This window comes from Syngnathus leptorhynchus, chromosome 10, assembly GCF_054491065.1.
Source record: "Syngnathus leptorhynchus isolate UIUO chromosome 10, UIUO_Slep, whole genome shotgun sequence".
In the NCBI taxonomy this organism is placed as follows: Eukaryota; Metazoa; Chordata; class Actinopteri; order Syngnathiformes; family Syngnathidae; genus Syngnathus; species Syngnathus leptorhynchus.
The window spans coordinates 588,640-612,785 of NC_141204.1; the positions used below are offsets into that span (position 1 = coordinate 588,640).

General features: G+C 43.8%; 2 protein-coding genes across 2 annotated transcripts in view; one reads left to right on the forward strand and one right to left on the reverse strand.

Annotated features, from left to right (window-relative positions):
- Window positions 1-6,668, reverse strand: part of blnk (B cell linker) — a 12,293-nt gene extending 5,625 nt beyond the window's left edge. Inside the window, exons 1-4 of the mRNA XM_085921706.1 lie at window positions 6,534-6,668; window positions 6,305-6,437; window positions 3,790-3,903; window positions 3,454-3,516 (exon numbers count right to left, since the gene is read on the reverse strand). Of these exons, the coding sequence (XP_085777832.1) occupies window positions 3,454-3,516; window positions 3,790-3,798 (72 nt within the window). The 5' untranslated portion in view covers window positions 3,799-3,903; window positions 6,305-6,437; window positions 6,534-6,668. The remainder of the gene's footprint in view (window positions 1-3,453; window positions 3,517-3,789; window positions 3,904-6,304; window positions 6,438-6,533) is intronic.
- The window catches only part of dntt (deoxynucleotidyltransferase, terminal), a 27,428-nt gene continuing 8,525 nt past the window's right edge, over window positions 5,244-24,146 (forward strand). Inside the window, exons 1-10 of the mRNA XM_085921705.1 lie at window positions 5,244-5,434; window positions 6,289-6,463; window positions 8,046-8,186; window positions 10,246-10,416; window positions 11,267-11,338; window positions 11,543-11,666; window positions 11,969-12,101; window positions 15,703-15,805; window positions 20,140-20,388; window positions 20,505-20,588. Coding sequence (XP_085777831.1) covers window positions 5,244-5,434; window positions 6,289-6,463; window positions 8,046-8,186; window positions 10,246-10,416; window positions 11,267-11,338; window positions 11,543-11,666; window positions 11,969-12,101; window positions 15,703-15,805; window positions 20,140-20,388; window positions 20,505-20,588 — 1,443 coding nt within the window. The remainder of the gene's footprint in view (window positions 5,435-6,288; window positions 6,464-8,045; window positions 8,187-10,245; window positions 10,417-11,266; window positions 11,339-11,542; window positions 11,667-11,968; window positions 12,102-15,702; window positions 15,806-20,139; window positions 20,389-20,504; window positions 20,589-24,146) is intronic.

Here is a 24,146-nt window from a genome sequence, read left to right on the forward strand (position 1 = left end):
ATAAGGAACAAATGTTTTTCTCCTGATATTGCACGTCTCATCTGATTTCCAAACAGTGGATGGCAGTATTTCACTTCATCATTTTTGTGGAGGCGTCCTTTGCTCCTTAATTTAACATTTAGAGGTGCTTGCTTCTCCTTTTATTTTCACATTTTATTAGGCAGCGTGAGAACGACATCAGTGAGCAGCATTGTAGGAGAAGGCGCCCCTGACTTACTTGTGTTACGCGTCTCTTATATTTGAAAACCTCATATCGAGTTATGCAAGATTTATGAATCATTTTAGGACCAAACATGCAAAGCAAATCATCTGAAAAAACAATGACGCCGTTGTCACGTGGTGTTTGCAGAGCCACCAAACTGACCAAGCTTCATTTCAAGTAGCACATGACTATGCATCCCTTGATTTATTTTCTATCGTTTTCCTAGTCAGGCCGACACGGCGCTAATCCAGCTGACTTTTGCTGAAAGGCAAGCGGTCGCGCTCCGTCGTTAACCGCGTCGACAAACAACCATCGACCGCAGCCTCACATTCACACCTAGGAGACTTCTTATTACACTCGTCACACGTGTTTTGAAACGTGGCCAGAGTACCTCGACAAACGACACATAGGGAGATTGGAATGAGGCAGACACGCTAAGCACCAGGACACCGAGGTTCCGTGCTACCATCAACATTAAATCATAAAAAAATTACCACAAGGCAATCATAAATGAAAGGAAAATGATTAGCATAAAATATGCAACAATACCAAGTAAATTATGGATTCCCTTCTTCATTCGTAATTCATTGCTCCAGGTCATTCTTTGCTCCAACTCTTGCTCTTCGTTGCTCTTTCTTTTAAATTTGTGACAATAAAATGACACAATCAAAAAGTAAGATATTGATGTGTTCCGGTTATTCCTAGTTGTTTCATCCAAAGTAAGAGCAGTGATGTAAGAAAATCTACAATCGTCAAAATCATCCCAGGGAAGCCCGCAACATGACCTTTGTTTGAAGGTAGGAAGCTCCAGCCAGGTAAGAGAAAGCAGCCAAAAATAAGGGAGCTTTAAAGCACACTCTTGTGATTTCATTATTTGCAAATCAGAGAGTGAGATTGCTTCATATGAAAAGCTTTACCTCCTTCAAAGAAAATGAACCTTGACCTCACACTTCATCATCATGCGTCTTACAGTGGAGAAAAAGGTGTCTGTATAAATCAGATTTAGCCTTCTGACACAGAATAAAATATCAAATAATCCACCCCAGTGGATACTTAGGCACCGTCCCAATGTTGAATTATTTATGGGAGTGTCTGTGCGTGTTCAAATGAGACACAAGTTCTCTGCGAGCTGCGGTCCCTGTCTCTCTCTCTCTCTCTCTCTCTCTCTCTCTCTCTCTCTCTCTCTCTCTCTCTCTCTCTCGCTCTCTCTCTCTCTCTCTCTCTCTCTCTCTCTCTCTCTCTCTCTCTCTCTCTCTCTTTCTCTCTCCTTCTCTCTCCTTTGTATTGCACATTGGAGCGAGCCACTTTCAAATGTTCATAACTTACCAGCTGTTAGAATGATGTACTGGAATCCCTCAGCAGATCTTTCAAATGGGACTTCTCTTTTCTATAATACAATCCAAATATCATGAAACCACGGTCATCTCCGCTAACCTTGAACCAATTCCTATTTCCTCCAGTCCTGTGAGCTTGTTATAATTTGGGAAGTGCGCTGATGTCTCTTAACAGCATTGAAAATGCATTTTTCGGGATCACGTGACTGCCAAAATAAATACGTAACTGTAGCTCTTAGGGCATCTACCGTACATGCGTCAAAAGGAGGAGGTTCCAGTACACAATGAAAAAAAAGTGAACCAAATGTAAAACATGTCCTATCAAAAAGAATCCCAAATAACGACTGGAATAAAAGAGCAGGGGCCTTTCTGGTCAAGGTCAGCTAAGGTCAAATCATTGGAAAACATGTTCAATATTTCTGACGGTACAATCAAAAAACGAGCAAGATAGAAGACCAAAATGATGCAGGTAGACCTCGTTCCATTTCTTGTGCCATCACGCAATAGCAATAAGAACGCCTGTCATTTTGAGAAGGCTCTCTCAGTTTCTAACCATTGCGCAGTAATTTGTGAGGCTGCTGCTGCTGACTAACGAAACAGCTTCAACTGCCAATTGGCAATCCAACTCATCGCAATCACAACAAAAGCACTCGCACACTGCCTGTCTGGTCAATTTCACATGGCCTCATGTTAATGACTTTTAACAGTATGGCTGTGTCATCAGCGTCAGCATCACGCGATGACTACAAGTCGCTAATGATTTGAATGTAAACATAATCTGGTTTACAATCTTAGTTTAACAACTTGGAATAACACAATCTAGACAATGGGATCTTTCTAGCTGAAGAATGCCTGTGATAATAAAAGCATCAGTCCATTAAATATTTGATGAGATATAAAGTTTAATGCTGTGTTTTGTTTGGACTGGAGTGTTATTCCAGCAGGCACTCACACTTTGCATGTCACAATTGTGAGGTCTGGTTTTGAATCTCGGCTACGGCTGTTCTTCCACCGAAAGATCGAAATGGTTCGATTGAGATTGATTGGATGGTCCATGTTCTGTGCGATTGAGCTAGCCTGCCCAACGCGTGGACATTCCAGCAGCACAGCAAACTGATGGCCACAGTCACAAGGGCTTGTTTGTTTTTGCATGCACAAAATGTTGAATTCTGAAACCAATTGCTCAAGGGGTTAGTGGGAAGTTATTGCCACCAATTTTCTTATTTGCTAGAAATGATATTCGATTGAATTCCGATATTTCTTTGGAAAATCATTTTGGTCAGCTTTCTCACAAATGCAATGTGTTTTTGTTGTCGTTAAAATGGCACCGGCCGACCGATGGCTCATATCTGGAAACATTTGCAGGTTGGGTCCCTCGCGTCTCGATTGACCAGCGGATTTCCAATATTACGGAGGACGCTGCCAAATGCTCAAATGAACTCGGGGCTGCGCCGATGATTGCGCTGAGTAGAAACAAAGTAGACTCATTACTTTTTTGTAGGAAAGTGGAAGCAGAAGTGAACAATAATGGCCACTGATTACATCCTCCAGTCAAAAGGGAGAAGTGATTCAGCGGAACAGTTTTCTACATTTCATTTTGCATATGGCACAAAGGCCACGTTTGCCGTGCATTCAAATTGAAATACTCTATGTAGTCATGAAAAGAAAAGTGCCAAATGCAGTGCTGAATGTATACAGCCGACCAAATTGCCTGTTAATCATTTTTGACAGCCTCTTTCTATGTAATCCTATTGCTTGCGAGGATTTGTCCATTTGCGAGTAATTAGAATGACAAACTGCGCGGCCGCAAGCCAGATACGACCCTCAGAAGATTAAAACGTGAACAAATAATGGATGGATCCGTTATAGTCAAGAAAAAAAGAACAACCAACTGGGAGCGGCAGTACTCGTACTCACCAGGAGTCTGTGTCCGCTTATTCTCAGTTTGTTGACAGTTGCAGCGCAGTCTTGCATATTGTTCTAGTGGAAATAAACGTACAGCGCTTTGATCATTTGAAATTGGGGAAATGAAAAAAGTTCACATGAAAGCACAGACAGTGGAATAGTTCACTGCTGAATATTCTTCTGAATGTAGATATTTGGTTTTCCAAAGCAAATGAACTCCCTAAAGGATGCCTTCTTCGTATCTTTTGGATTCTCACGTGAAGTCATAAAAAGAAGGAAGTAGGTCAACGTGCCTTGTCGGTATCCATCAGCACATACTACTTTCAGATTGTTGTTCTTATCACTCACCTTGCCCATAAATAAGGCCACTTGGCGCTGGTCCCAGCCCTCGCAGCGCTCTCAGGATGCAGGCAAGTTCATTCCAGTCACAGCGGGGACACTCCGACTTGTGTGTGTGTGGCCCTGGAAGTACAGTAATAGGCTGACCTGTCGCAGCTTTTGGCTTGGGCACAGAGAAGTGCGCAGTGGGAGGTCACTTCATGATTAGTTTCCCACATCTTTAACTAATGCAGCCATTTATGGTGGAAAACATCGACTGACTGAGATTCAAGCAATGCATGTAAGCTTGGAAGCACGGATTCTCTCTGTATTTCAAGTCCTTACAAGTGACAAATGGAAGCATAAATACGGAATAGATCCAATCATCAAATATCCTACCTTTTACTTGACCTCGAGAAAGAAAGAAAGAAAGAAAGAAAGAAAGAAAGAAAGAAAGAAAGGGAAGTCAGAAAGAAAAAAAATCAAGCCATCTGGAGATCTGGGAGGCCGGGAAAGGCAGCAACTAATGAGTTCAGACAAAGGTTTTGTTTTGTTGGAAAACTCCAAATAGTTAGTGGACATTTGACTGCTGAAGGAAGTCAGTTGCCAAATTGGCCAGAGTAGCAAACGGAGACATTGCTACAGGGAGGGAAGTCATTTCTCCTAGTCATATTAAAATGGTCCTCATTTGGACAGGGGGCCAAGCACCTTCATACCCTGCTGAGTAATTGAGGGGATGGGCTAAACTGTCAAATGAGTCAACTTTGCTCTATGACACCCATTAACCCGTAGAAGGCCAAGGCTGCTAAGTGAAAGCACTCTGATCAATTCTGTCAAGCGACTTGGAGCAAAGTGAAGACGCTTTTATGAGATGCACCGTTGCGTTTTCTTTCTTAATTCAAAGATGTCGATCATTATAATAATAATAACAGTGAAGCATTTCCTTCATCTGCTTGGGCTAACTGTGTGTGTGTGTGTGCAAAGCTTGGGGATGAAAGACTCTCATTTTTAGACAGTAAACTAATTAAAGTGGTGCAGCAGATGGTGCTGACTTGCTCTGGACATAATGTGTGAGCAAGTGGCAAAATCAACTGGACATGGCAGGACAGCTGGGTGAGGTGATCACAATTCAGGCCTTTCCCTGGAGAGATGCTCCACTCGTACAACTTTTGAGTTGGTTTGCTATCGTGCACACTTCCTCTTCAAAGTTATTGCTGGAGAATCTACTTTGTATTTGGCAAGCAAAGCCATGCCAAATTTGTTGGAAAAAAAACCCCAAGCACCCACCCAACATTGCAGCTGCGACTATTTGGTAAACACCAAAATTCAACTCCAACACCTGCTGCCAGAAACGTATGCCAATAACCGTTGCACAGTTAGGGAAAAAAAAAACAACAAAAAGAAACAGTTGCCTATTTTTTTCCTCCATAGAAGTTATAAGAACAAACGCTGAAGAAACACTCGGCTCATTCCATCCAGAAAAGATGTTCCACGCTGCCATTGTGCCTTGCGTTAGGAAGCGCTCAAGACCGGCCAGCGTGGGTGGCCCAAAGCACGTGGTCAAGTTTAAGGAGGTCAGACTATACCTGGTGGAGAGGAAAATGGGATCCAGCAGGAGAAGTTTTCTCACCCAACTGGCCAGATCAAAAGGCTTTATTGTGGATGACCACCTCAGGTTAGTTAGGAAAAGAAGTTACTCCTTGTATATCTCTATCTATCTATCTATCGATCTATCTATCTATGGTTAATAACTTACACTTCCATGACTGTGCTTTTGGATTTCAGAGTACCACCGCACCACACAGCAAATGTTTGTAATGAGTTTGTCAAAAATGTTGCCGTCAAGTCACAATTTCTGTGTCGTTTCAAGCCGTGACGAATCATCATTTGTGGATGTCACAGGCCTCGTTTCATTTCTCTCACGAGTTGAAAGTATTCAACTCCAAAGTGTGCACATATTCTCCAGGTAACATCTTCCATATGAATTGACCTGCAGATCACAGTGCTAGGCAAACAAAAATGCACTATTATTTGTGCTCGTGTTATGACTTTGCGTCTTTGAATGTTAACCTCCACTATTTATCTTTTTCTCGAGGAAAAAAAAAGATTGATTTTCTTTCGTGTACCTTGTAATGCAGGGTCCTCATGAGTTGTGTGTGTGTGTGTGTGTGTGTGTGTGTGTGTGTGCGTCAGCCAGCAGCGTGACAGCGTGGCCATGGCAGCATTCCCAGAAACACAGCTTGAACGCTGCTTCAGTTACACTCGGCTTGATACAATAGTTTGAAAGCAACGGCAGGAAATAGAGCGTGCCCGCCTCAAACCGACGTTGCTTCCGTAAGCTGACAAAAGTGATATCAGCTGCGGTTTGATAGCAACAGCGCAACTTTCTCCTTTTAGCCAAGTTGAGGCACAACCTACGGCCGAGGGAATCGAGCCCTGGTTCATCTTGAAAATTCATCACATTTAAACTGGACAAATGCATCATTCATGCAATGAAGTATTCAAAAGCTTATCCATGTTCATTTACAGCGACGAGATCACTCACGTGGTGTCTGAAGACAGCAGGGCATCATCGCTGTGGGCGTGGCTAAAGGGCTGCGGCCTGAAGAATCTTTCCAAGATGCAAGTGCTCCACATCAGCTGGTTCACGGACAGCATGAGAGTGGGGAGTCCTGCTGCTGTGGAGAACAGACACCTCATTCAGGTTTGGATGCAAAAATCACACTTGGCCAGAGTTGATGCAATCCGGATGGCAATGTATGAAGCAGACAGACATGTTGTGAAGTGGCCACTTGGACACCAGCGTCCGTCCAAACACACGACAGGAGTCTTGCATCGGTTGACAGAAATACAGCCCCAAATTTGTTTGTTTTGGAATTGAAGTATTCTGCGAGTATTCTCCATTGCAGAGAGGAACTGTAGCGCACACAGAAAAGCATTTGAAGTGATCTCGCTCGCTTGACTCGTAACACAATGACAATCATGAATCTCATTTGTTCTGGTCGAGATGTCTTAAAAGCCCCCCCCACACAGCTTTGCGCTTTGCTTCGACCAATATGAATCCCACAGCATTTCTGAGCAAGGCTCATTTCACTTGTTACCATCCTGAGAGCAACTATCATATTAGGAAGTCAGACTGGTATATTCATACAGTAGGCTGCAGAAAATGACCCTATCGGGATATGAATATAAAAAAGCAATGTCATATCATAAAAGGTTTTCCAGGCCTTCTCCTCCAGAGCCTGTGGAATACGTCACACGTTTCTATGTTACTTTCCCATGAAATCATCCCGAAATTCATCTTAATATTGGCGGGCGCATGGACATTGTTGCTCTCTTACAACCATCATTGTCTTCAAATGACTGCGCTGATATTGCCGTGCTGGCAGTTCTCCAGGTGGCCATTAACCAAATGATGGCAACCGAATGATCAAGCCGAGTGATTCGAGCAGCAGCCTGTCGCATAGAGATTCCCAAAAAAGAATCTGTAGCTAGGCTGTTGCTGAGGGGAACTTCTCTTTGGCTCTTCTTGATAGAGTGTGTTTTATGTCAGAAATGGTCCAGAGTATATCAATCTGTTTGCATGCAATATTTGCAATGGCTCCATGGAGGCAGACTCATGGTGTATTCAGTTGACCAAGAGCTAAGACCTGCAAACATTTGCATTATATCCAATGTAGCCGTTTTTCTTTGGAACCTACATTAGATCACAAGGTCCAACTCTTAGCTTCACTGCTTTTAAGCGTCCAAATTGTCGACATCACCATGGTTGGACTTTCAGCCGTGCCGGTTCTCATAGTAAATCCAAGACTAATTGTAAGGACGCAATCTTCTCTTTGTGATGTCTAATTATCGGAATATATTTGATGACACCCTTGACATATATTTCACCAATGTTGAACCGTTTCTTCACAGTATGAAAGAGGCAATTTACAGGAGGCAAATTGGATGATGGCAAGCAGATTTATAATGGCACCGTTTCAGTGCTGGCTTGCTGGCTGGCTGTCTGGCCGGCCGTAATGAATTTGGATGCCACCAGACTGTGAGATGAGTGTCATTAGCCTGTTGCCCCGGAGACGCGCGCTTATGAAATAACTTCTCCGAGGCAAACGCTTACATTTTTATGTTCAGCTTGACACTTGGCACCGTCACCTGGGGACATAAATCGTCAGACTCATCGAGACGTATAGTAACTCAGCAATCGTGGAGTATCTGTCATAAAAATACAATATAGGCCGTGCGTGTATTTGTTTTTGAGTGCTTTTTTTTTTTTGTCATGTAAACAGGACACACCGCCTGCATTACAAGGAGGATCGGCCCCGGCCCCGGCACCGGCCCCGGCACCGGCCCCGGCCCCGGTGGCTCCCGTTTCTCAATATGCCTGCCAGAGACGGACAAGCACGGACAACAAAAATAAAATTCTGACAGTAAGGAACACTTACTTGTCATCACACATATTTTGCTCTGTAAGAAACACTTCGACCTGTCACACATACATATTTTGCTCTGTAAAAATTGGAGGCATATCTTTTCTCTCTGGCTGTGGCTGAGACTGTCAATGTCCTAAGTCTTGTTGGAGTAGTTTCTGTTAAAGTTTCTCTTTCTATTTTTTTTTCCATACGGTGAAGCTCGCTTGCTCTCTCCCTTACCGACACCACAAAATAAAATGGGTTCAAGCGGATGCTTCTGCAGCTGCAACCCTGGAAATGTACCAGTTGACATGTTCACAAAGCCGTGGCAGAGCGCTGGCATACACTACATAGCCTTAGGCGCTGTGGATGATGGACATGACAGTCCCCACCAGGACGGGGGAATCTGTTACCCTGGCTTCATGAACACTGGAGCAGGTGGGAAAACTGAACAACAGGGATATGGTCAAGCCAGGATGGAGAGGAGATTTTTTTCTTACCCCCATTTTGTTGACTGAAAATGCAACAAATTGATGTATGTACGTGCTTGAGATAAGGCTAATAAGTGGAAGCCATTGTAGCTGTTGATTGTGCTTAATTACTTCTCAATGGGGCTTCCAACCTGCTCTCACACTTTCTTTGAAGACATGCAGCGAAGCAGGTTGCTGCGTGAACATGACCCACTGGCATGGCCGCCAATACGTGCGAGTGGGGGGTAAATCGGCGTGCTGCATTAAAGCCTTCCCTCCAATGAGCCATAAGTCCTCATTAATGAGATGAGAGCCAAAATGGGTTCGCTCCATTTAGCTGATGCTAGAACGCAAATTGATAGACTGGCTTTATGGGTGTTTGTTAGTGCCTGTATAGGCCGAGGTAAAATTAGGTTGACTTTTATCGCTCGCTGCTTTCTTTGTTCGACGTTTTGTCGAAAGGCCCTATTTTCATGCTCAGCGTTAAGTCAGCACAAAGGGATGCCTGTCTTTTCTTCATTTTGGTAATCATGCGCAGGTCCGTAGAAATTAAAGTCCAAGTCTGCTTTATTGTCAATTTCTTCACATGCCAAGACACACAAATTGAAATGGCTGCAACGTTGTGGCAGGGAACACAGCTGACTCGATGGAAGCCACTCCAATGAGTCGGGCGGAGCCTTTGCCAATAGACTGTGAGCTCCAAGGCACGGTGCGCCCTCATCCAACAGTCGCACCACTGACATGGACATGGACATGGACATGGACATGGAGAGAAAGAAATAGAAATGAAAGACATTCTTAACAGATGAATACGTCAGTGTAGTCATCTCCATGTGGTAGTGTGCCACTGACTCATCCTCGTAACAGATACAGTACATTTTGTCATGAGCAGCCCAGCTTGGCGCTTCTGCCATGCATGCTGTGAGGAAGTGTATGTTTGCAAGCGACGCACTTGCTCCATCTCCACGTGGTGCACTAAGCGGGTCAGCGCGTCCCTCGGTGAGCTAGCGTCCTGTTTACCGACCTCTGTGCGAGCGGTGGGGCGGCCTCAAAGCAGGGCTTGGCTTCAGGCCGAGTGTTTATCATCTTAAACAGTGTTTAAGATCGTGTTTATCGATCTGGTCATATTGGAAAGTGTTCAATCCTATTTGGAAATGACAAAATAGTTTGTTAGCTAAACATACGTCACTCTAAGCCTCACGTGTCATCATATACTACCGCCAACATCATGTTTTTTTTCTGGAAGGCCAGACTTGCCAGTTTTCATAGATCATTTTGCTAAACAATTGAACTTATATTTGCAGGGAATGTAACGAATTATTGAGAAGTGAAAGCATTGCTTTTAGAGAGCATTGTGTATTCTAACTTGCAGCATAATAAAAGTGGCATCCATGTTCCCCTGTCACTGACGTTCGTTCCCCTGTCACTGTGAAGGAGTGAAGTCGTAAAGTCTGCTTTTCCTTTAATATCACATATGAATGAACATTTCATACATTTGCCTGAAAAAGCCCATTGTTATTCTCTTGCACTTCCATTATGAAAGGTAAAATAATCCTAACATGGCTTTTCTTTTTTTTCTCCCCCATCGTGGCCTTCTGTGCCCGCAGGGTGCTTTGGAAGTGCTGGCAGAGTACTACGAATTGAGTGAGATCAAGACTTGGTGCCTTGTCTTCAGGAGAGCTGCGTCTGTCTTGAAGAGTCTGCCCTGGACTGTGCAGTGTATTGAGGCCACTCGGGGCCTGCCCTGCCTGGGGGAGCACACCACGCCAATCCTGGAGGTATTAGGACATTTCATTATTTTGCAGGCAGAGGGCACACGTGCAAAGGGAGAACTTTATTTGAGGGAGAACGTGAAGATACTCACAAGATACACATTCCTGTGTGCCAAGAAAATGTCAGGTTGTCAGGCAAATGATAGCCACTGGGCTCTTTTCTGACAACGCGTTAAACTTACAGCATGAAGTGCGTTTCTCGGTGCAAGTTTCCAAATCTGTCAGATCTGTCAGCTTTGAGGTAGAGAAGAACACCAAATGCAAGTTAGAGTGGCGATGAATGACCTCTTGTTGTCTTTACGCCATTCAGATGCTTAACCATTTTCTTTTCACTTTGAGCTCACGGTTCATATATCAAAGCAAGAAAATGACACCACGCATCAAAACAAGGTGAAAAACAAAACGAACATGGAGCGGGCGACACTCTGAAGATAAAAACCTGCTGATGTAAAGCGCTGCGATGAATGGTCCGTCTGTGGGTGTGTTTGCGTTTGAAAGGTGCGCTGCTGTCTTCAAGGCAAGATGAGAGCTTCACTGACTAATTGATATGTATTGTGTAACAGAAATAAGATCTGAATTTCAACCTTTGGTGGATTTAAAAGAGATGATGTCTGACATGACCTACGTTCATTAGGATCGATATACTGTGGTCAGCTCATTAGATGAGCTCTAAGTGGGAATGAACACACTGAGGTTTCAAAGCAAATGATAACTTGGTCATTGCGGCGCAGCACTAAGCTTCTAAATAAAAAGGGGCTAGACCGATTCCGTTTCTCTGTCGCGAAAAACAACAACAACCCAACAACAACAAAAATCAACTCATTCCAAATTGGAATATTCCATTTTTGTTTTTCAGGAGATTCTCCAAAGTGGCCATTCATTTGACGTTGAGCGAATACTCTCCAGTGAGCGCTATCAGACCTTAAAGGTCAGTAGATAAAAGAAAAAACAGGTCCCGGCCGGTACTGTATCTCTATTTCTATGAACCCTGCAGCCTCCCTCGGCTTTCTCAGTTGAGGCGCTTTTGAAATGATTTGCATTTGGCCAATCCATATAGCCTTTCAAACTCCGACAGCGAACCTCTTCTCCAAAGTTGTCACGTCATGTCTTCTCTTTGCTCCTTTCCTGACAGCTGTTCACAAGCGTGTTTGGGGTCGGACCCAAGACGGCAGAGAAATGGTACCGCAGGGGGCTACGCTCATTTAGTGACATTGTGGTGGAGCCCAGCATTCAGCTCAACCCGATGCAACAAAGTGGTACGTCGACATCTCATCACTTGCCAACACTTTTCCATCCCGCTGATTAGAAAAGGACAAATCCACTTTTACTGTTCGAAATGGGTGGTTTATGTTTTTCCAAGTTTGACTTCAAATGCCACAACGTGACGAAACAAAACAAACGGTGGAGACAGATGAAAGCTTGAGGACATCAGTTCATCATTTAGTGGCTTCCAGCACAACATATCACATTCTATCTCCCTTTTAATTCACCTCCGAGCAACTGGCTGTGATTGATGGCTTGCTCCCAGACTAATAACCGCACGCTATTTCCCCTGTAGGTTTTCTGCATTATGGAGACATCTCAAGGGTTGTCACTAAAGCGGAGGCTCAAGCCCTGGGGAACATTATTGACCAAGCTGTCCGTTTGATCACGTCGGACGGCGTAATAGCGCTGACAGGTGGCTTCCGCAGGTAGAAGACGTGTCTCGTCCTTTCTGCGTTGATGTGCCGCTCGTTGTTTTGTGCTATTATTGTTCTGCTGGTATGCTCATGGGAATGCAAAATGTCCTTCAAGATCTGCTTCAACTTGAAACCACAACTTAGCGGTAAGCAGAATGCAATATCCCCGATTTGTTTGGATTGGTAATCATCTAAAGCGGCGGTTCCCAAGCACGGTCGGCAGCCTTCAGGAAATCTGCTTCCTGTAACGGTTGCAAATGTTTCAGTACTCTTGACTTGCAAAGAAACATCAGTGGCGGTGTTCTCCTCATACGACCTATAGTAACTCTTAACTTCAAAAGATCTGAGTGACAGCTGGAATGATGTCTTATTATGTAAATAACTGCCCCTCCAGGGAAAATGTGGTAAAAGAGATGGGGGGGGGATTGGAGCATCACGGATAGTTAGCATCAAGATGATGGGGAGCAACAGTACATGATTTATGGCTGAGGAGTCTGCTGAAAAGCATAACAGGCCCTATGAGAGAGCTTTTACGACTTCAAACTCAGCAAGCTGGAGCACACTTAAATCTCCTCTCATATTTGGTGAAGGCTTGCAAAGTATTTCTTGAAATCTAAGTGGAATCATGTAGAGCTGAATAAAAGAACAATGACTTGCCTATTTCAAGTCAGTAAATGATTCACATATCTTAAACTATGTTTAATAGTAGATAGTTAGGCTATGACACACCAAAATCATGCAAAATGTGCTCATTTATTTGCCAGCCTCAGCCTTAACCATGTCACGCCCGTGCCAGAGCACGCTGGGCCTGCACCTCCCTCGGCCACACCCCTCGGCTTACCGTAATGTCTGTCACCTGCTTGCTCTTGTTACCCACCCTGTGCTGTGCATTTAAGCCCTGCCCGTGTCTTTCTCCCTGTCGGTGCTCCTGGTCTTGTCGTCTGGTTTTCACTCCGTCTGTCGGTCTGGAGGCTCACGGTCAGAATTTTACCTTTTGCCTCAATAAATCCTGGTCCAAGCTGCATTTGGTCTCCCTGCTCCACTCATTCCTGAAAAACCACCCACTCATTTTTTTCATTGTGACGTTCCTGAAAAAAAACACCCTTCCAAAATGTCAACAGATTTAATGTCCTAAATAGCAATAGCCTTAATTCAATCTTGTTAAATAGTTTCACCCAAGTAACATAGACTACATATCGTGTAAGTGACACACAGCAGTAAGTCAAGCTGTCATTCACTTCACAGCAGAGGAAGACGACAAGGGTTTGTTGATGCCGCTGACATAAGCCTTATTGCAAGGACAGCTGTGCAAGAAGGCTGTCTCAGAGAAATGTTGTTGTTGGGGAGGATTAAAAATAGATGAGTCTAGAAAACACAGCTTCTGCCGGCAATGTATGCAAAGACTTAGCCGTGGATCATATTCAAAATCAAAATTGTCACTAGTGACACGGAACAGCTTTCCAATCCTGCAGCAGCAGCAGCAGCAGCCTCTCACTGCGATATATATCATACGTACATATCAGACTCCAGAGCGTTTGACAATATCTTGGGATGATAGCTTGCAGTGATCTAAAAGTGCACAATAAGACCTGTTCATTAACTTACAGCTCCTGTGTTTGACATCATTAGATTGTGCAGGTCTAGCAAATTACGCCTGTGCAAGCTAGTAGGGGCAGAGGCGGGCGAGATAGCTAGAATGTGCTGCATACAATTGCATTCCAAGCTTTCTTATCGCTTGCCACTTCTGAAGGGGAGGTGACACATCAAAGTAAAGGGACCCAACCGTTTCCTCTCTGTGGCCAGCCACTTGTGACTGAACTTTTCCTGCCTCACATTCCAACATTGTCTGTATTATTCATACATGTCACCCTGTCATCCACGCAAATTTGTAAATAACCTTTAATATTTCATGTGCTTTGTGCTGAAACACTCAATAATTGATCCTTTTTCCTCACGCAATATCGTTCGTAAGTGTAGGCCAGCTGTATTTACAGTGTTTCTTCTTTTTGTGTGTGGTGACACTGCAAAGAAAAGGAAGCAAAGCACCCTCTTGCCAATGCGACGTGTGCTTTCATGCACTTTTGTGCTGACCAAAGCTATATTAGTGGAAGTAGCTGCATAGCCCCGCAACATAGTAATAATGCACAGCTACTATCCGGTGAGCGTATATGGGAATGTGTCCTACTTGACTAGCCATTCCTATGCTATGCACTCACTGATGAGAGGTAATCCAAGAGAGCTATGAATGTATGCTGATCTCTCTCTCTCTCTCTCTCTCTCGCTCCCTGTTTATGATTTTGCTATTCATGGCACACATTTATTTATGCAGCACACTCGAGTGAGATTTCCCAGCGTAGCAGAGGATGCTGCTGAGCTGGAAAGCTTCTCCGTGTTCTTTTTGACGCCCTACGCCAAACTGGAAATGTCGCGGAATTTCCACTTTGCCAATTAAGAGTGCCGTAGGCTTTGAGAGACATTGCACATTCAGCAGATGGGGATCTACCATGAAAATAAACGTGTCCTACCAGTTAGATGACAAGGTTCAATTTTCACACGCCTAAAAGTAAGCGGGAAGGATATCAATTAAAGAGGAAATGACAAATGTGACAAAAGCAACATCTGCCGAGTGTGCTTGAAAGCAAAGCACTCTCAGGGGAACGTGCGCGCTTCCCGCCACTAACCCTAACCATTAACATTCACGTGTCTTGCTCGAGCAGTAATGGCTCTTTTCAAAGACTGGGTTCAATCAGCTTGGGCGAGCCTTTCCATAAAGCCATATTGTGGCTGTTTTGATGTTCCTTGCAACTCTTGCAGCATTTCATCCATCTCCTGCCTGGAGTCATAGCGTCATTGTCATCTCACGTTGCTGGTGTGTACAAAAGGAGTTGTGAGTGCATAATGATCAGTTTGAAATGGCACCTGGCCTATTTGGCAGCAAGCAGAGGCAAAGATAGAGCTGCTGGCCAACTTTGATAAATCAGGATAGCTGTCATCCACTCACGGCCTTTGTTTGCTGTTTGTGTCAGCACTGTTCTCACCGATGACAAACTGCACACGCGGCTGTTTTGGCGGGCCTCTGTAATCACGAGAACACAATGCTTCTTTTCATCATGGAATATGAGAAGTTGAGAAAACACCTTTTCCTTTTCCATATCTTTCAAAGAAAAATAGTGTACAGGTGCGAGCTATCATTGACAAATTCCAATCTGCCCCAAATCTGAGACCTGTGAGGCAGACGTGCACTCCTTTGGATTCTCGTCGACCTTCCGTTCTAAGGAGCAAGTGAATTTGGGGGCATGCTCTTCCAGCTACGGCAGAGTGCAATCATTCTACGGGAGAGCGCTAATGACCTCGCTGTGTCATGTCAGCTCGTGCCTGTGGCTGTTAACAAGCGATGCCGACCGACGCCTTGCTCCAAAATGTGATTGATGTTTTTGGATGACAGAGCCAGAAAGTTTACCTGTAGAAATAACAAAATAGATCCAAATAATTGTTTGCGTGTTCTTCACTCTTTTTCCATATTCATCTCAGGACTTAATGAGAGGCTATGTTCATGAGGTCATCGTATCATTTCCCCCACACAGTCAGCATGTTTGTGGTCTTTGTTTGCCAGGGGGAAGGACGTTGGCCATGATGTGGACTTTATTGTCACAACACATGAGGTGGGGAAGGAGGAATGTGTCCTGCGCCACATTATTGATTCCTTCAAAAAACAAGTGAGTATTTGAATTCTTCCTCAAAAAGTTGAACATTGTTAATCATAGCAAAGGTGAACAATCAATTGACACCTTGACAGAATAAAGCTGTAAAAATCAACTCAAATGTCAATGTATTGCTGCAGCTCACCTAAAAAATGCGGGAGGAAAGCGGAGGAAACCTACGCAGGCACAGGGAGAACATGCAAACTCCTCACACGGTGGGAGGGAGCCGAAATCGAACCCTGTACCTCTCGACTGTGAGGTGCACGTGCTAACCGCTGCGGTACAGTACGGCCCTGGAAAATAAGTTGATTCCAGAATAGAAAAAAGAAAAGCTTCTTGGCAGAGGTTCCAAAATGAACTCCAAATTGCTGTCATACTGCAAAGGACATAAAATAATAGAAGACCATCATATTTTTATTGTCTGTATAACCCGCTTGTTGAATTGGTACTGAACCAATAATAATTTTATTTATTTGAGCCTTCGGGCATCATAAATTTGACTATGTAAGAAGAAAATAAAACTAGATTCACCAGGGCAAACATAGTCAATAAACTAAATCTATTGCAAAAAAAAAAAAAAAAATCATCTATGACTTAGAGTCATAGTTTTATTATTTAAAATCACAAATAGTCAATTGGGCTGTTTGGGAGGTTTTAAAAGCCCCCCCCCAACCCTCTATCCCTTTTTAATAATAATGACCCCCTCCTTGCTCCATATTGTTCACAGCGCTCCAGTCCACCACTCGCAGCCATTTTCGAGCAGGTGAGCTGAAGTTGCGAAAAGCACATGTCAACACCACTGGCCAGATGGTGACTTAAGTAGCTAGGACAGGTGATAAAAAGCTTTTAGGTGGCCAGAATGCCAGATACGCTTGGCGTGAAAGAGAGGAAGGCCGTTTTGACTGTGATTAAATGACGTAATAAAGGTTGACTGCCCCCCGGTCCGGCTGTGTCATCTGGTCATTGAGAATCATGTCCCTGAGGAAGCGTGCGCATTCACTCAGCTAATACCGGCCGGGCACAGGAGTCCAACATGTCCTTACAAAACAAATGTCGTCATCATCATTTTCTTCCTGATGATTTTCATAGCATAACTGCAGGGCAGATTCGGGAGTCAGTGAATACCGTGTGAGTGTCATTCAATATTGTGCAAAGGCCGCCCGCCATAATTACGCCATTCAGCTTTATTGTTATGCAACTCAAGTGTTCCACCACTGGTTGGCTAAGTGATTCAAGCAGCGCTGCCCGTGCAGCTGAGATCTGATTTCTCATCCAAATCAAATCTGAGCAGTAAAGCCTACTTGGACTGGCACGCCGGAGCGCAAACAACACTAGCAAAGTCAAAGTACAGTTCATAAAATCTAAAAGAAGCAGATTCCATGCAGAGTTGAAGAACTTTGCCTCCCTTCTGTGAGTCAGACAAATGACCCGAGGAGCTCACCCGTCCAGGCTTTCCCTCGCAACATTGTTTGTCCTGAGAATGTCGGCCGTTGTGCTGTTATCTCCAAAAAGGCCGCAAGTAGATTACGAGATGGAAATAAAAAGATTTCAATCATCCGCCACCACTCCGAGGCAGAGCTTTTGGGGAAAGATTATTTTGGCGTCTTTCTAATTCCCTCTGTAAACTGTGGCATAATCTTACTCTCAGATGTTTTCCGATTTACCTGCTGCTTGGGAGATGACAGCAGAGCCATAGGGCTAAACAGTGCAGTGGAATCGTCAGATGACAACTTCCTGACATCCTGTTTATTTCAATGGATTTGGACTTGATGTGTGTCAAAGTGAAAGAGCAAGACAGCAAGAAATCTGAGTGACTCTGCTTGATGTGTGTGTATATATGTATGCCGGAGGGCCCAAAACTAAAGAGCATGAATTAAATGTCTTCAGGTACTTAATGGTCCATGTCACTGTCAACCCAACCGTGAATGCTTTTCTTCAAAGGCATCAATATCAGTCGAGGCCCAAAGTAATGCAGCGTGCTCAAAACGTGCAATGTCGTATCGGGTCCTGTCATCGTTTATTCGCAAAAGCTGTTTTCAAAACAGCCAAAATGAGCATTTTTCTTTTTTTGGGGGGAGGGTGTACCTTATCCTTCAGGTTTATTTTCACCATGATTGAAAATTCCAAGTGGTGGATGAAAAGCCACACACTGACTACTCTGCTCAACACAAAGGGAACTTGGAAAATCGTTCTCCCTACATATTAAAAGGTGAATGGTTGTCTATAATTGCAGAGAGAGAGAAAGAGAGCAATCCACGGGAGCACTCGACAGTGACACTTGAAAATGTGACCCGCAGCTGCACAACAAATGAGCTTCTCACCATGGCTAATAAGGGCCTTTAATAGTGAGAGTAGGGGCGCCATTTCTTTGCACTCTGTTCAAGCATGCGAAATGTTCACATGATATCTTTTTGGAAGAACAGTGGCTAGATGGTATGGAAAGTCGGCACGGCCGATTCCATTCGGTATGTCGAAGCAATCCGAGCAATTCTATTCTTTTTTTTATCAGGTGGACCGAATTGGCTATTTTGTTGCGAGTGCTAAGTTGATATGCACCTTGTAAAAGTTTAAGGGCCAGCCATAAAAAGGTCTATTGCGAGATGAAAGAAGATGGAAGGAATTGACCAAACATGTTACATAAAGGGCACACTGATTCAAAGCATGTCGGCAATATTTGCAATGCAGTCATCAAAGGTACAAATGAAATGGACACGCAATCATCTAGCATATTGGATAGTATTTGACTGAAAACTCTGCCTGGTGTCTGATGGCATCCATGCTAATGTGAAAGGGTCACGCTTCCTTTCAAGGCATACTGTAATCTTTGCAGCATTTGACGATAAAACTAAGGTCATGGTCAGCATTGCTGTAATTCAAGTCAAAGCGCCCTGAAGTCATTACAATGTACAAGCCAAGATCATTTCATCGCCATAGAGAGGAACTTCAGAATTATGAACAACAGAGAGAAGGAAAGTTGAGAGGAAAGTGAGCGCAAGTTTTCCACCTTTGAAGATCTAAATGAACACCTTGAACTCTATTAAAGAGGCTGTTAGATAAACACGCCAACGGATGACCCCGATAAAATCCACCGTTTCTATTAAAAAGGCCAGATGCTTTCATTAGGGGCACACAGATTTGGGGGGGAGCTCCGTGAGTATAGATGTAGAAAAGCAATATTAGGCTTCCAAAAGATTGACATTGTTCTGGTAACAAGCATGAGTCGCTTTTGCAGATAAATCAATCACAAATTATTTGTCGATCAAAAAGAGTTTGTCAAATCACACGCGCAGTGCTCCGATTTCAGAAGGACAAAGAATTGAACCCCCTCAAAAGAAGAAGGGTAAGATGAGGCCAAGGACATACATACCTTTGTGGGTTCCTGATGCGATAAGAGCCACACTTGGAGACTACATTCTCCAAATCACCATGGGCATGTCAAGTGTGCTGCTGACACACGATTGCGTCTTGATCGTGATCCACTCTACAAGAAAGGGGCAAGGGCAAAGTAGGTGATTGGCTCATGTCTTGGCATTATCGCACAAGTTGACAGATATTATTTATTCATTGATTGACAAGACTTTTTTTCCAATTCAAGGGGCTTGTTTTTGGAATATGGGAGGAATCCATGCAACAAATTCCTCACTGTGGTGGCTGGCCCTTTTTAAATGCCATAGGTTGAATACAAATTGGAGCGTGCGCGCACTTCTCAATGAGACATCTCAAAAAGTGTAAAACAAGACACGTTTGAACTTTATCAAAAGACGAGCACAAAAATAACTGCCACCCATTCGGGCAATTAGTTCCCAGATTTATTTCCCAGCTGACAACATTGTTTTCCAAAATAGCAGTCACAATGGACACACTTCTCCTTCCAGTTATTCGACGATCAAACTACTTCTTTACCTTTCACTGGAATTAAAAGCATCACCTTTCTGCCAGGAAAAGTCTGTACTTTAACCTACTTACCTCCATACATTGCAATTTTATTTGTATGATTAGAGGTGAAAGATTTACATATAAGAGCAGAAATGTTTCCGTATTTACCCCATCGGATGAATTGGATGCAACATTTTACTCGTGGGGAAATGTGCAATTTCCGATCCTCATATAATGTGAAATGAGACAATTATAAAGCTGAGCTAAAACATCTTTCCTTTCACTCTAGCAGACTGGCTGTCATTTTTTTTTCACTTGCCAACTTGTACAAGTATCTCACTATAGTTTTTTGATGAATTATTTATACAGACTTTCACTTTCCCACACAGCATAGAACCTACACAGCAAAGTTTACGGTTGAAAAAAAAAAGTGCTTTACTTTCTGAGTGAATCTGCTCTCCCCTTTCCTTTAGGGGATTCTTCTTTACTGTGATTACCAAGCGTCTACCTTTCACGTGTCAAAGCTTCCTTGCAAGAGGTTTGAGGCAATGGACTATTATCCAAAATGTTTCCTGATCTTGCGATTGGAGGCCAGCCAGGTGGACGGAGGTCTCGGCTGCGCCGAGGGGGACAACAGGGGATGGAAGGCAGTGCGTGTGGACTTGGTATCGCCGCCCATGGATCGTTATGCCTTTGCTCTTCTAGGATGGACTGGCTCCACGGTATGTAGAAACAAAGAAATCCCCCCCCCAAAAAAAGCAAACACTGATTATCATGGTTTCCATGTTTCTTACATCACCTTGAAAATGGAGTTGGTGTTTTTTTCCTTTCCCCACAGCAATTTGACAGAGACCTCAGGAGGTTTGCTCGGAAAGAGAAGAGAATGATTTTGGACAATCATACTCTTTACGACAAAACCAAGGTACAGTAAACACGGTCACATATTCTCACAGATAAGTCTGTAGTCAAGCCATGAGCATTTTTGGTTTCTTCAATCAATCGTTAGGCTATGCTTATTCAGCAGACAGGAAAACAAAAATTGCATCCGCGAAGCCGGCAAAATAGCTGTTGCTTTCTCCAACTTCTCTGCATCTTGTGGCTGCATCAAGTGAATCGGTGCGCAGATAGACGTGGGCGCCAGCCACCCTGTCACTGCCGTGTCCCGTGGCTGACTCTCTGGGTACAGAGGTCAGGGTCTCGGGGTGGGTCCCCGGATGGCACTTTAGTGACACTTTTATGCACAAGCAGCCAACTCAGATGGTGTTGATTAAAATGCAAGGACCTGCTGCTGACTGTGCAGCCATCCGTGCAATGAAATGGACAGGAGAAGTCACACAAAAACATGTGCTTATATTTAAGGACCTTATAGGGGCAGTTGAAAGTGGAAGAAACTCAAGTTAGCCACCCTTCAACTGCTTCAGTATAGCTTCCATTTTGGGGAAAGACAACTCTATGGATACGATTTTGGTGTGTCTGTGACACTTTCTCCAATTGTTCGAACTGTTATCACACCCAAAGAGATGATTTCAAATGTGACTCTAAAACTGTTATAGAAAGAGGAACTCTTCTAGCCTGACTGAATGAAAAAGCTACAATGATATTTTGGCCATCTTTCAGTTGAGCACTCAAAGCAAAAGAAAATAGCAGTACTGTATTTCACCTGCACCAAGGTCACCAGAAAGCATCAAATGTCAACTCAGTCAGAGCTCTGCACTCCAGGCCTCGCGTCTTCCTTGCTCCCCATCACAATGAAGATCAATACTTGATGTTTTGCTTTGAAATCCAGTACTGCGGGTCTGTCGTTTTTACATCCAAGAGGAGGAGGAGGGTGCACTGTTGTTGTCGTCGTACAAGCTGGTATAAAATGCTTCAAAAAAAAAACAAAAAACAGCTCTTGTCTCAGTCTAATGAACTCCCAATTAAGTGCAGCAATCTTGGCGTACAGATATACAATAACTTGGGCTTCATGCATAGTAAACAAGACGCTCATTTCAAATCTGTTTGTTTGCATAGGTTCCAATCGTGTTCAATGAAGAAAGGCAAAAACAAAAGTAAAAATGACACCAATTACGTCACACCATACCAAAACATATACGCACAATCCGAAAAGCTTGGAAAACAAAAGAAGCTTACCATGTCAAGTAAACGGTCTGGAAAATCTTTTCTACCTTGAATGAACAGCCAGCCACTTTTAGCTGAGCTAAATTTGTATTACATTGACAATTTCTTTTTCTGGATATACTCCCACTGTCAAATCCTCTAATCTGGCACCTTGACAGTTGAGCCAAAATGTTACTGCTTGCTGTCTCTGGAAATAGGGGCTTCAAAATCAAGCTGAATTAGAAACAAATATGTGGCTGGAAGAACCTGTGCCCATTTTTACACAAGTGATCAAATCATTTGTTCATGTTCAGTGAGTATTGAGAGATTCATGTGAAATTAAATGAGAACATGTGCCTGAGCCATGCAGTCCCAAAGATGTTCCTTTGAACTGCTGGGCCAGATTTACAAGCTCCCACCAAATACGGGAGGGGCATCCAAAGAATCAGGTAGAGTTAACAACCAACTTGGTCATAAGTGTCACTTTTATTTCATTCAATGGAATGATTTTTTTTCTTTTAATGAACACAGCCACAGCCTCAGTTCCCAACTCGTTAAAACAAGAGAAACCATTTTCTTAGATGTGCTAGATGTGCTCAAAAGTAGCTAAATGGGTTTCAAATATCTTTGTAAATAGCTGTTGCTTTCTTTCCATTGGCTATAGTCGACCACTCCTGTCTTGTCTCCCTCCTCCAAATGTTCGCTTCCAAGCCCCTTCACAATGGAAAAATGTAAAGTTTGGTCGACCTGCTGGTTGGGGAACTTGAAAGTTGTGGGTGAAAGCTGCTCCATTGCACTGGTGCAGTGAGCTTTAGATGACTGACTAAGTGAGGCGAGCGCAGAGATTTTTGCTTCTGCAAGCAATGACTGACATCTCTAGGCCAACAATTTGTAGTGCCCCAGGCAATTGGAGCGAGCTTCAGTACCCAAACAGGTCTGCTGCCATAGTTGTGAGCCAATGTCCTCTGCTGTAACTCTGAAGGTTTCTGATAATTAATATGTGTATTGGGCCTGATGAATGAGGACAGGTAGAGGATTTCATCATAGCGTGACAGACTGACTCCCTCCCTCCCCCCCTCCCTCCCTCCCTCCCTCCCTCCCTCCCTCCCTCCCTCCCTCCCTCCCTCCCTCCCTCCCTCCCTCCCTCCCTCCCTCCCAGGGCAGGAGGCATCCGTGACCTGTCCAACACCTCCAAACACATTTAACCATAGCATGTGTGGAATAAGCCATCGTTGGCACTTATTCTGCGTGCGCGCGTGTGTGTCATCACTCTTTGTCATATGTAGGAGTATGATTAATGAAGTCCAGGTGAAAAGGCTGCAAGTGTAGTTGTCGTGGCTAAGTCGACAGTAGTTGCAGATAGCAGACATGAGAAGAACATTTCAACTCTCACTGAAATGCCAAACAAACAGGTCCGAGGTGAAACTGTTGATTCAAAATTGCTGTCACAAAGGCAATAGAAGAGCCTAGCGTCTCGGAAACATTTCAAAATGTCATATCAATTACACACCGATATCATCATCGGAATTCATGACTTACTCATCATTTGAACGGACATTTGCGCTCAAACAAGATCTGCTTTCCAAAGATGACGGAATTTCTTAAAATAGCCTTTGGAATCAGAGAAATTCAGCAGATGGCGTCGACTCTTCCAGTTCTTCCTGGCATGCATAAAAATGTTTAATTTAAAAAGTGATCAGCCTGTAAAGATAGTTCTCTGTCACGCAGAAGTTCTCTGCCCCCAGGCGAAGAGCAGAAATGAATATGAAGCTCACTGTCAAATTTGAGAATCTAGGGTGTGGAGTGCTCACAGCTCTTTCGCCCGCCCATGAGCAGTGGATGACTGGACAATAACAGGGCAATTGCACTGGGCTTCGGGGAGCAAGAGTTCTGACACTCTCCCTCCTGTTTCCGAGCTGCTGAGATGTTTGAGGATAGCTGCCGGTCATGAGAAGGATCTTAAGTGTGAGAGAGACGAGGAGGAGGAGGAGGAGAGCTTTAATTTAGCGGATGGTGGCACACGGACCCTCGGGGTTTTCACATATTGTAAGAAACACACACCTGTGCGGACATTATGACAGACAAAAGAAGTGTGGAAGGTGTCCTCCAAACACTCTGTGGGGGCGTGTAAATGAGCCGCTGCACATTTACAAATGAGCGTGAGGTTCCCTTGCAGGTTTGACTATTCAAACCGACAAAGCTCACATGCCGTCTGGTCTTATGAATTTTAATTACAATTGAATTAGCAGAGGCAGATGAAAAGTATTGTGACATACTGTTTCAAGGTCGGATACGTCCGTTTCTTCTGCGCTCAAACTTTTAAGCCTTGATGAATTGGTCTGCAACAGCTGAATCTGTCTTTCTTTTTTTCCTGGTAACC